The following is a 12,132-nucleotide window of genomic DNA, read 5'->3' on the forward strand; positions in this document are numbered from 1 at the left end:
TGATCCACCCGCCTCGGCCTCCCAAAGTGCTGGGATTACAGGCTTGAGCCACCGCGCCCGGCCGAGACTCACTCTTAAAGGCAACTGAGGAGCCACTGAAGTGTTTTAACCAGTAGATATGACTAGATTTGAAGGTTGAATGAATTTATGTCTATGGAAAAACACTTCTCAGCTAAGGCCTTCACTTCTCAACTTCCTGTACCATATAGGGTCCTTCAGAGGAGGCAGGCCCAGGGAGGGGATGTTGGTAGCCTCAGGTCGTGGGGTTCTAAGGGAGTCCTGGGCTCTCAGGGAGAGCTCCTTTTCCTGAGCAGAGCTCGACTGTTCCACATCACTTGGCATGCCAGGCACACCCACTCCCTCCCCGTGCCTCCTCTGGCCTCCCTGCCTCCACCATCCTTCTCCTCTCACCATTCAGTGCTCCTGGCTCCACTGCGGCTAGGTTCTGTGAGTCTGTGCCATCTTAATCACCACTCTGAAGAGTGGTCTTTGCCTGCCTGCCCCTCAGACCGTAGAGCCACTCCTGTGTTCCTCTCTCCCCACCTGGACTTCACTGTCCTAAAGACAGGCAGGGACCAGGCTGCCTCCACAGCCACCCCATCCTTGGCACAGCCAGGACTCAAGGCTTTATTGGAGCTCGGTGCCAGCTCCTGTCCATAGGGCAGCCCCGTGCCACATCTCACCAATCTCCAGCTGCTGTTCCCCTGTCTGATTTCCTCCAACCTCCCGCAGACCAGTTCAAGGAGCTGATCCTCACACTGTGCGATCTCATCCGCCGAGGCCAACTCACAGCCCCTGCCTGCTCCCAGGTCCCGCTGCAGGACTACCAGTCTGCTTTGGAAGCCTCCATGAAGCCCTTCATGTCTTCAAAGCAGATTCTCACCATGTGATCATCCCAAAAGAGCCGGAGTGACGTGAGAGAGGAAGCAGATCTGAGGGGCTGGGTGCAGGCCCCTCAGTCGGGGTTCCCACCTTCCCCAGACTACTGCTCTCCTCACTGCCTCTTCCTATTAGGAGGATGGTGAAGCCAGCTGTGGTTTTCCCCAGGGCCAGCCTTAAGGTATCTAATAAAGTCTGAACTCTTCCTTCCAAAAAGTAGAAGTCATCCCTGTCAAGGACCATCACTCTGCACTGGTCAGCTCACAGCACCAAGAGGCCCCCTTCCTGCTTTTCTGTCACGTGTTCCCCCAGTAATCATTTTCTGACCACCCTGAAAGCAAAGCCTGGGTGGACACTGCCAGGGCAAAGACCAGTAGGCCACCATCCCTGGCTTCAAGCTGCACAAGCCCACAGAGGAGGGTCCTGTAGAACGCGCGCTTTGCTGTGCTTCTCAGGAGTGTGCGGCCCAGTCCAGGGCTTCGGGAGGATCAGCTGCACGGAAGAGTCAATGCCAGGCTGAGGTCATCAGAGCCCTGAGGAACGAGGACGTGGGATCTCCACTGTCATGGAACTGCCGTTCTAACTGAAGACATAGACAGTATACCAGTGGTTCTCAACCAGAGGCAATTTTACCCCCAGGAGACATTTGACAATGTCTAGGAATATTTCTGGCAGTCACAGCTTGGGGAGGAGGTTGCTACTGGCATCTAGCAGGCAGAGTGAGTACTGCTGTTAAACCCACCACAGGACACGCAACAGCCTCCTGCAACAAAGAATTACCCAAGGCCTGGCGCGGTGGCTCACACCTGTAATACCAGTACTTTGGGTAGCCAAGGCGAGCGGATCACTTGAGCCCAGGAGTTCAAGGTCAGCCTAGGCAACATGGTGAAACGCCATCTCTACAAAAAATACAAACATTAGCCACCCGTGGTGCTGTGCACCTGTAGTCTCAGCTACTCGGGAGGCTGAGGTGGGAGGATCACCTGAGCCTGGGAGGTCTAGACTGCAGTGAGCCATGATCATGCCACTGCACTCCAGCCTAGGTGACAGAGCAAGACCCTATCTCAAAAAAAAAAAAAAATTCAGCTCTCAAATGTTCAATGTTCATGAGGTCATTGATAAACCCTGCATTAAACAGTCTCACAGTAATTGCCATAGTGACTAATGCTGTAAAGAAGATCTGTGGGGTGCTGTAAGAGCAGAATGAAGATCTTGCCCTAGGCCCCAGGGTCAGGGGTATGCTTCTGTGAAGTTTGAAGGTGGGCCCTGACAAATGAGTGAGCTTTATTCAGGCCGAGAGAAGAGCTTGACATGTGACATACTGGTATTTGCTTCACGATTCATTTGCTCAAAGCAAAGAACAGAGGCTTCAGGGTGTCTCCCTTATCACCTGGCCCTCTGTACCCAGCACTCAGGAGCCTCATTTAGGACTCATTTATTGAGTGCCTAGTGTGTGCCCAAAGCTAAGGATACCAATGAAAGAAGTGCTGCTGGCCCTCAGGTTGCTTAGCCTAGTGTAAGATTGACCAGTACAGTGTAATGATGAGGTCACTGACATGGAGGTGTTCAGAGGGCCTTGGGAGGACACACAGGGGCCCCAGTTCTGCCTGAGGGTATCAAGGAAGGATTCGTAGAGGAGGTATCTTCTACAGCCAGTCTTGAATACCGAGCAGGAAACTGCATATCAAGCAAAGCCAACAGCACATATGAGAGTTCAGAGGCCTGAGAGCCTGGCACTCAGGGAACTGCAGTCAAGTGTAGCTGCTGCCTTAGACATGGAGGAAATGTGGGAACTGAGGTGGGAGACATGGGCGAGGGTCAGATCACAAAGGACCATGATGTCAGGACTTACCCTGAAGCCCTAGGGAGGTACCAAGGGATTTTAGGAGTGGAGCAATATGGAAAAAACTGGCTCAGAAGGTTTTATTTATTTATGTATTTATTTTATTTATTTATTTATTTATTTATTTTTGAGACAAAGTCTCACCCTGTAGCCCGGGCTGGTGTGCAGTGGGGTGATCTCGGCTCTCTGCAGCCTCCGCCTCCCAGATTCAAGTGATTCTCCTACCTCAGCCTCCCGAGTGGCTGAGACTACAGGCGCATGCCACCACACCCGGCTAATTTTTGTATTTTTAGTAGAGACGGGGTTTCACCATGTTGGCCAGGCTGGTCTTGAACTCCTGACCTCGTGATCCACCCACCTCGGCCTCCCAAAGTGCTGGGATTACAGGCGTGAGCCCCCGCGCCCGGCCGGAAGTTTTAATTGCGTGCCAATTTGCACACAGACTCCCAGCATAATCATCTTTTCTTTGGGAGCATCTTGTGTGTCCGCTGGAAAAAAGGACTCAGCTTCAGCCTGGGGCTGGGAAAGGTCTGCATTGCCCTCTGGGGAAAATTTGCCACCTTCTGGGCTCAAGATCAGCCCCAACTCTTTCCTGTTCCCTGTCCTCTAAGTTAATGGGACAAGTGATTATACAGATGATCAATGCAGGCAAGTGAAAAAAGCCTAAGAAGGAGGGAATGCTGCCAGAGGCCACAGGAGTAAAATTAAGATTAGGTTCTTTTAGGCCAGGTGAGGTGCCTCACATCTATAATTAGCAGGGCGTGGTGGTGTGTGCCTGTAGTTCCAGCTACTCAGGAGGCTGAGGCAGGAGAATCACTTGAACCTGGGAGGCAGAGGTTGCAGTGAGCTGAGATCGTGCCACTGCACTTCAGCCTGGGCAAGAGAGAGAGACTCTGTCTCAAAAAAAAAAAAAGGATTATTCCAGGGGAATCCGTAAGGTTGGGGTTTAGGGAGAGTGGTGAGCCTGAGTCCTGGTGAAGGAGCAGGCCCCTGGTGCCCACTCTAAGAGTAGGCATACAGGAATGTAAGTAACACCATGCTTCAAGATCTGGAGGAACATGCAGAATGTCCTGAGAAGAGTGAAGGCAATGATTCCTTGTACCTTTAGGGGTCTGGAGGTGACATTTGGACTGATCTTTAAAGGATGATTATAATTTACTCAGGGAAGGGTGACAAGCATTACAGACTAAGAGACCATATTAGGCAGTTGTAGAAACAGGGCATTTATGTTAGAACTGTTTCATTTTCCCCATTCTCTTCCTGAGAATTAAAACCTACCACTTTTAGGTGGGTATATAGTAGGCCGGAATAAACACCGTTTCTCTGCATCCCTTGCAGCTAACAAGATCTGCCCCAAGTGATGTAAGCAGAGGTGTTAGGTGTCAGTTTCTTAAGAACCTCTTTTTTTTTTTTTTTTTTAATGGAGAAATGGGGTCTTGCTCTGTCACCTAGGTTGGAGTGCAGTGGCACAATCTCGGCTCACTGCAACTTCCACCTCCCAGATCCAAGCAATTCTCCTGCTTCAGCCTCCCAAGTAGCTGGGATTACAGGTGCCCGCCACCACGCCCAGCTAGTTTTTGTATTTTTAGTAGAAACAGCGTTTCCCCTTGTTGGAAAGGCTGGTCTTGAACTCCTGACCTTAGGTGATGATCCGCTGGCCTCTGCCTCCCAAAGTGCTGGGATTACAGGTGTAAACCACTGTGCCCAGCCCAGGAACCTCTTTAAAATATAGCTGGCCTGCATCCTGCAACCTTTTTCTTCCCCTTCCCCTTCCACCTTCCTTATAGCTGGATATACAGACGTGATTCCTGGAGTTTACCCAGCCATCTTTGACTATGTTAAGAATGGGACAGCAGGTCAGGTGCGGTGGCTTATGCCTGTAATCCCAACACTTTGGGAGACCAAGGCAGGTGGATCACGAGGTCGATAGATCAAGAATATCCTGGCCAAGATGGTGAAACCCCATCTCTATAAAAATACAAAAATTAGCCGGGCATGGTGGCGGGCATCTGTAATTTCAGCTACTCAGGAAGCTGAGCCAGGAGGCTGGGAGGTGGAGGTTGCAGGGAGCCAAGATCCCACCACTGCACTCCAGCCTGGTGACAGAGCAAGACTCCCTCTCAAAAAAAAAAAAAAAAAAAAGCTGGGCGCGGTGGCTCACGCCTGTAATCCCAGCACTTTGGGAAGCGTAGGCGGGCAGATCACTTGAGCCCAAGAGTTCGAGACCAGCGTGGGCAACATGAGGAGACCCCATCTCTACAAAAATACAAAAATTGCCTGGGCATGGTGGCTCACACCTGTAACCCCAGCCCTTTGGGAAACTGAGGCAGGCAGATCACCTGAGGTCAGTTCGAGACCACCCTGGCCAACATGGTGAAATCCCATCTATACTAAAAATATAAAAATTAGCCAGATGCAGTGGCTCACACCTATAATCCCAGCACTTTGGGAGGCCGAGGCAGGCAGATCACCTGAGGTCACTTCGAGACCACCCTGGCCAACATGGTGAAACCCCGTCTCTACTAAAAATACAAAACTTAGCTGGGAGTGGTGGTGCACGCCTATCATCCCAGTTTTTCAGGAGGCTGAGGCAGGAGAATCGCTTGAACTCAGCAGGTGGAGGTTGCAGTGAGTCGAGATCGCGCCATTGCACTCCAACCTGGGCAACAAGAATGACTCTCCTTCTCATACAAAAAACTTAAAATAAAATAAAAATTAGCCAGGCATGGTGGTGGGTGCCTGTAATCCCAGCTACTAAGGAGGCTGAGGCACAAGAATCGCTTGAACCTGGGAGGCGGAAGTTGCAGTGAGCTGAGATCTCACCACTGCACTCCAGCCTGGGTGACACAGCAAGACTCCGTCTCAAAAAAAAAAAAAAAAAAAAAATTACCCAGACTTAGTGGCGTGTGCCTGTAATCTCAGCTATTTGGAGGCTGGGGTGGCAGGATCACTTGAGCCCAGGACGTCAAGGTCTCGGTGAGCTGAGATCAAGATCAAGCCACTACACTCCAGCCTGGGCATCAAAGCAAGACTCTGTCTCAAAAAAAATTCAGACTGAATAATCTCTGTGGAGCTGGGACAGCTCTCCTGGCCCACTAAGTAAATACATTCCCTTTTTTTTTTTTTTTCGAGATGGTGTCTCGCTCTGTCACCCAGGCTGGAGCGCAGTGGCATGATCTTGGCTCACTGCAACCTCCGCCTCCTGAGTTCAAAGGATTCTCCTGCCTCAGTCTCCCAAGTAACTGGGACTATAGGCGCATGCCACCCTGCCTGGCTAATTTTTCATATATATGTGTGTGTGTATGTATGTGTGTGTGTAGAGACAGGGTTTCACCGTGTTAACCAAGATGGTCTCGATCTGACCTCATGATCCGCCTGCCTCAGCCTCCCAAAGTGCTGGGATTACAGGCATGAGCCACCGTGCTGGGCCAATATATTTCTTTTAAATGGCTAAAGGAGGAATTCCTGGCTCCAGGAAATTAAAAGAAGACAAAAAGGCCGGGCACAGTGGCTCACACCTGTAATCCCAGCACTTTGGAAGGCCGCGGCCGGCAGATCACCTGAGGTTGTGAGTTCGATACCAGTCTGACCAACATGGAGAAACCCTGTCTCTACTAAAAATACAAAATTAGGCCAGGCGCGGTGGCTCACACCTGTAATCCCAGCACTTTGGGAGACCGAGCGGGCGGATCATGAGGTCAGGAGATCGAGACCATCCTGGCTAACACAGTGAAACCCGTCTCTACTAAAAAATAGAAAAAATTAGCCTGGCGTGGTGGCGGGTGCCTGTAGTCCCAGCTACTTGGGAGGCTGAGGCAGGAGAATGGCGTGAACCCGGGAGGCGGAGCTTGCAGTGAGCCGAGATCGTGCCACTGCACTCCAGCCTGGGCGACAGAGCAAGACTCCGTCTCAAAAAACAAACAAACAAACAAACAAAAAAATTAGCCGGGCATGGTGACTCATGCCTTTAATCCCAGCCACTTGGGAGGCTGAGGCAGGAGAATCACTTGAACCTGGGAGGCGGAGGTCACAGTGAGCCGAGATGGCACCATTGCACTCCAGCCTGGGTAACAAGAATGAAACTGTGTCTCAAAAAAAAAAAAAAAAAAAAAAAGACAAATAGGCATTACCTGCTAAAACAAAGCTTGAGCATTATCTGAAGCCCTGTGGCTTCATGACTTCTGGAACCATCCACCCGGTGACTACCTATAGTTGCTGCCATAATATTGGTAAATGGAAGCCGGGCGCAGTGGTTCATGCCTTTAATCCTAACACTTTAGGAGGCCAAGGCGGGCAGATAGCCTCAGGTCAGGAGTTCAAGACCAGCCTGAGCAACATGGAGAAATACTGTCTCTACTAAAAATACAAAATTAGCTGGGTGTGGTGGCGCATGCCTGTAATCCCAGGTACTCGGGAGGCTGAGGCAGGAGAATCACTTGAACCTGGGAGGTGGAGGTTGCGGTGAGCCAAGATCACACCATTGCACTCCAGCAATGAACAAAACTCCGTCTCAAAAAAAAAAAAAAGAAAAAATGTATATATTGGTAAATGGAGGCCGGGTGTAGTGGTTCACGCCTGTAATCCCAACATTTTGGGAGGCCAAGGCAAATGGATCATTTGAAGTCAGGAGTTTGAGACCAGCCTGGCTGAAATAGTTAAACTCCGTCTCTACTAAAAATACAAAACTTAGGCCGGGCGCGGTGGCTCAAGCCTGTAATCCCAGCACTTTGGGAGGCCGAGACGGGCGGATCACAAGGTCAGGAGATCGAGACCATCCTGGCTAACACGGTGAAACCTCGTCTCTATTAAGAAATACAAAAAACTAGCCGGGCGAGGTGGCGGGCGCCTGTAGTCCCAGCTACTCGGGAGGCTGAGGCAGGAGAATGGCGTGAACCTGGGAGGCGGGGCTTGCAGTGAGCTGAGATCCGGCCACTGCACTCCAGCCTGGGTGACAGAGCGAGACTCCGTCTCAAAAAAAAAAAAAAAAAAAAAAAATACAAAACTTAGCCGGGCATGGTGGCAGGCACCTGTAATCCCAGCTCCTTGAGATGGTGAGGTAGGAGAATTGCTTGAACCCAGGAGGTGGAGGTTTCAGTGAGCCAAAATTGTACCACTGCATTCCAGCCTGGGCAACAGAGTGAGACTCCGTTTCAAAAAAAAAAAAAAAGTAAACTCCAAATCCTTCCCATGATCCTTGAGGCCCCTCAAGATCTGGTCTCTCCAGGAGTTCAAGGCTAACCTGGCCAACATGGCGAAACCCCATCTCAACTAAAAATACAAAACTCAGCCAGGCATGGTGGTATGCGTCTTTAGTCCCAGCTACTTGGGAGGCTGAAGCAGGAGAATTGCTTGAACCCAAGAGGCAGAAGTTGCAGTGAGCCGAGATCGCACCACTGCACTCCAGCCTGGGCGACTCTGTCTCAAAAAAAAAAAAAAAAAAAAATTGATAAGTGTGTTCTGTCTTGGGAGATGAGATAATTACGCCCATTTTCCTCAGGGGAAGACTGAGGCCCAGAAGAATAAAGTTATTTGGGAGAACTTTATTCCTCCCAAATAAACTTTGGGAGGCCGAGGTGCACAGATAACCTGAGGTCAGGAGTTTGAGACCAGCCTGGCCAACATAGTGAAACCCAGTCTCTACTAAAAATACAACAAAAAATTAGCCAGGCGTGGTAGCTCATGCTTGTAGTCCCAGCTACTCAGGAGGCTGAGGCACAAGAATTGCTTGAACCCGGAGGCAGAGGTTGCAGTAAGCCAGGATCTTACCACTGTACTCTAGCCTGGGCAACAGAGCAAGACTCGGTCTCAAAAAAGAAAAGAAAAAAGCTCTTGCGTTAACCTGTGTGTGCCAGGCTGTAGTTGTGCATCAGAACACCCACCAGCCCCACACTTATTGTCAGGCCCCATGCCCTGAGTAGAGCACTAGGCCAAGCCAGAGCAGCTGGAAATGGTGGAGAAGAGAAGGTCCAGTCCTGGTACAACATCTGCTTGCATCTGAAGGCAGGAACATTCCTGGTAAGACAGCAGGGCTAGCTGAAAGGTAAGTGGAAAGGAGACATTGGCACCTTCTGAAAGAGAAAAAAGAGATTCTTAGAACTTTCCTGTGTCATTGAGATATTAATGTCACCACTTTACGGAAGCAGCAGCCTCGAGAGACGTGAAGTGAGTTGTTCCAGATCACACAGCAGGCAGCAGAGCTGGCACTAGAAGCCAGGTCCGCTGACCATATCTGGTCACTACAGCAGACAGTTCCAATTCTTTTGGCTCCACAGGTGGCCTTGGAGGTCACACTCTCCTCAAGACTCCTTGATTTTGTTCTTGACATGTCAACTGGAGGAGAGTTCAAATTTCCCTGAGTCTGTGTCTCATGGGGAGGCATGAGAAAAAGGCAGAATCAGGAGGCCACTGAAGTAGTCCAGGTAAGAGATTATTTATGTATTCATTCAATAAGTATTTTAAACACTCTTTATGTGAAAGGCACTGTTGTTAGGTGCTAGGGATAGAGCAGAAAACAAAAAACAGGGCCCCTGAGACCAACGAGCTTACATTCCAGTGGTGGAGAAAGACCATGCACCAGTAAATAAATAAACAAGGTAATTACAGACTGTGTAGTAAGTGTTGTGAAATATGACAGATAGCATTTGAGATAAGGTGGACAAGGAAGGCCTGAGGCCTGAATAAGTAGCCAGCCATATTCCAGGCAGAGGGAGTAGCACATATAAAAGCCCTGACTGTGAACAGTCTGATGAGGCCTGAACTAGTTTAAGAAGTGGGAATGGAAAGAAGGGATGAATTTGTGAATATTTAGAAGGAATAATCAGAAGGACAGACTGAATGCGGTGGTTGAAGGTTGAACTTTGGCACCTTGCTGATGGTGGTGCCACTTGCATTGGGAAAGGAGGAGCAGGTTTTAGGGACAAGCATTTCCCCTCTGGAGGGCTCTCTTTCCCATCTGTACAATAGGTTGACATAACAACCAAGCTTAGTGCTAGGATTTTTGTTTTGGTGGTTTTTTGTTGTTTGTGTGTGTGTGTGCATTTGATAGGGTCTCACTCTGACACCCAGGCTTGAGGACAGTGGCATGATCACAGATCACTGCAGCCTCAACCTGCCTGGGCTCAGGAGATCCTCCCACCTCAGCCTCCCAAGTAGCTGGGACTACAGGCATGCACCATCATGCCTGGCTAATTTTTTTGTTATTTTTTCTGTAGAGACAGGTTTTCGCCATGTTGCCCAGGCCAGATTGCTAGTTCTTAAGAATGTTATGTTCCTCACACCTTACTGAATTCCAAATGAATTAAAGATTATGGCCGCACGTGGTAGCTTACTCACACCTGTAATTCCAGCACTTTGGGAGGCCCAGGCGGGTGACTCACCCAGGGGGTTGGAAGTTCAAGACCAGCCTGACCAACATGGAGAAACCCTGTCTCTACTAAAAATACAAAATTAGCTGGGCGTGGTGGCACATGCCTGTAATCCCAGCTACTCGGGAGGCTGAGGCAGGAGAATCACTTGAACCCAGGAGGTGAAGGTTGCAGTGAGCGGGGATCGTGCCATTGCACTCCAGTCTGGGCAACAAGAGTTAAACTCTGTCTCAAAAATATACATATAAAAATTAGCTTGGCGTGGTGGCACAGGTCTGTAGTCCCAGCTACTCAGGAGGCTGAGGCAGGAGAACCACGTGAACCCAGGAGGCATAGGTTGCAGTGAGCCAAGATCATGCCACTGAATTCCAGCCTGGGTGACAGAGCAAAACTCTGTCTCAAAAAATAAAATTAAATTAAATTTAAAAAATAATATATAGGAGGTCGGGTGCAGTGGCTCACACCTGTAATCTCAACACTGGGAGGTCGAGAAGGGAGGATTGCTTGAGCCCAGTTGCTTGTTTGTTTCTTTTTTGAGACAAAGTTTCACTCTTGTTGCCCAGGCTGGAGTGCAATGGCATGATCTTGGCTCACTGCAGCCTCCGCCTCCTGGGTTCAAGCTATTCTCCTGCCTCAGCCTCCCAAGTAGCTGGGATTACAGGCGCCTGCCACCATGTCCAGCTAATTTTTTGTATTTTTAATAGAGACGGGGTTTCACTCTGTTGACCAGGCTGGTCTCGAACTCCTGACCTCAGGTGATCCACCCACCTCGGCCTCCCAAAGTGCTGGGATTATAGGTGTGAGCCACTGTGCCCGGCCTGAGCCCAGTAGTTTAAGATCAGGCAGGAAAACAACGAGATTCCATCTCTAAAAAAGTAGAATAGGCCGGGCACTGTGGCCTGTTTTTGAGATGGAGTTTTGCTCTTGTTACCCAGGCTAGAGTGTGATGGCATGATCTCAGCTGACTGCAACCTCTGCCGCCTGGGTTCAAGCAATTCTCTGGCCTCAGCCTCTTGAGTAGCTGAACTACAGGCCCACACAATCACACCTGGCTAATTTTTTGTATTTTTAGTAGAGATGGGATTTCCCCATGTTGACCAGGCTGGTCTTGAACCCGTGACCTCAGGTGATCCTCCTGCCTCGACCTCCCAAAGTGCTGGGATTACAGGCGTGAGCCACCGCACCCAGCCACTAAGTATTACTTTCAAAATAGATTTCTTGCCGGGAGTGATGGCTCACGCCACCTCACCTGAGGTCAGGAGTTTGAAACCAGCCTGGCCAATATGGTGAAACCCAGTCTCTACTAAAGATACAAAAAAAATTAGCCAGGCGTGGTGGCACATACCTGTAATCCCAGCGACTTGGGAGGCTGATGCAGGAGAATTGCTTGAACCCAGAGGCAGAGACTGCAGTGAGCCAAGATTGCACCACTACACACCAGACTGGGCGACAGAGCGAGACTCCATCTCAAAAAAAAAAAAAAAAGCCAGGTGCAGTGGCTCACACCTGCAGTCCCAGCACTCTGGGAGGCCGAGGCAGGCAGATCACGAGGTCAGGAGATCAAGACCAGCCTGGCCAACATAGTAAAACCCCTTCTCTACTAAAAATACAAAAAAATTAGCCGGGCGTGGTAGCAGGTGCCTGTAATCCCAGCTACTCTGGAGGCTGAGGAAGAAGAATGCTTGAACCCAGAAGGCAGAGGTTGCAGTGAGCCGAGATCGCGCCACTGCACTGCAGCCTGGGTGACAGTGCGAGACTCAGTCTCGGGAAAAAAAAAAAGTAGAATAAATACAAATTTAAAAATAAAATCCAGAATCAAAGAAAAACAAAGGATGGATAAATTGATCCCATAAATATCTAATGTTTTTGCATGGCTAAAAAACACTCTTGGCAAAGTCAAAAGTCAACAAATGGAAAACATATTTGCAACTCATTTGACAAAGAGCTGATTTTCCTAATATATAGTGAGCACCTATGAGTAAGACAAATGAGGAAAGGATATACACAGACACAAATAGGAAAATATATCTCAAACATATGAAGAGA

At 49.5% G+C, this 12,132-nt stretch overlaps 2 protein-coding genes and 1 long non-coding RNA gene across 13 annotated transcripts in view; 2 read left to right on the forward strand and 1 right to left on the reverse strand.

Annotated features, from left to right (window-relative positions):
* MECR (mitochondrial trans-2-enoyl-CoA reductase) overlaps positions 1 to 2,028 on the forward strand; it is a 38,967-nt gene extending 36,939 nt beyond the window's left edge. For 10 of the 11 annotated variants that reach the window (XM_077995787.1, XM_077995788.1, XM_077995790.1 and 7 more), the window contains one exon: positions 733 to 2,028. In XM_077995787.1, coding sequence (XP_077851913.1) covers positions 733 to 890 — 158 coding nt within the window. In that variant the 3' untranslated portion in view covers positions 891 to 2,028. 11 annotated transcript variants of the gene reach the window in all.
* A 2,791-nt stretch (positions 2,029 to 4,819) lies between these two features.
* On the reverse strand, positions 4,820 to 8,165 carry LOC144334752 (uncharacterized). Its single transcript, XR_013404945.1, has 3 exons — positions 7,721 to 8,165; positions 7,050 to 7,407; positions 4,820 to 5,215 (listed from the first exon to the last, which is right to left on the reverse strand). It is a non-coding gene; the product is annotated as an uncharacterized LOC144334752 (long non-coding RNA).
* Positions 8,166 to 8,994: 829 nt separating this feature from the next.
* The window catches only part of SRSF4 (serine and arginine rich splicing factor 4), a 38,257-nt gene continuing 35,119 nt past the window's right edge, over positions 8,995 to 12,132 (forward strand). Inside the window, exon 1 of the mRNA XM_077995734.1 lies at positions 8,995 to 9,141. The gene's annotated coding sequence lies outside the window, so the exon portion shown is untranslated. The remainder of the gene's footprint in view (positions 9,142 to 12,132) is intronic.

This window comes from Macaca mulatta, chromosome 1, assembly GCF_049350105.2.
Source record: "Macaca mulatta isolate MMU2019108-1 chromosome 1, T2T-MMU8v2.0, whole genome shotgun sequence".
NCBI lineage: Eukaryota > Metazoa > Chordata > Mammalia > Primates > Cercopithecidae > Macaca > Macaca mulatta.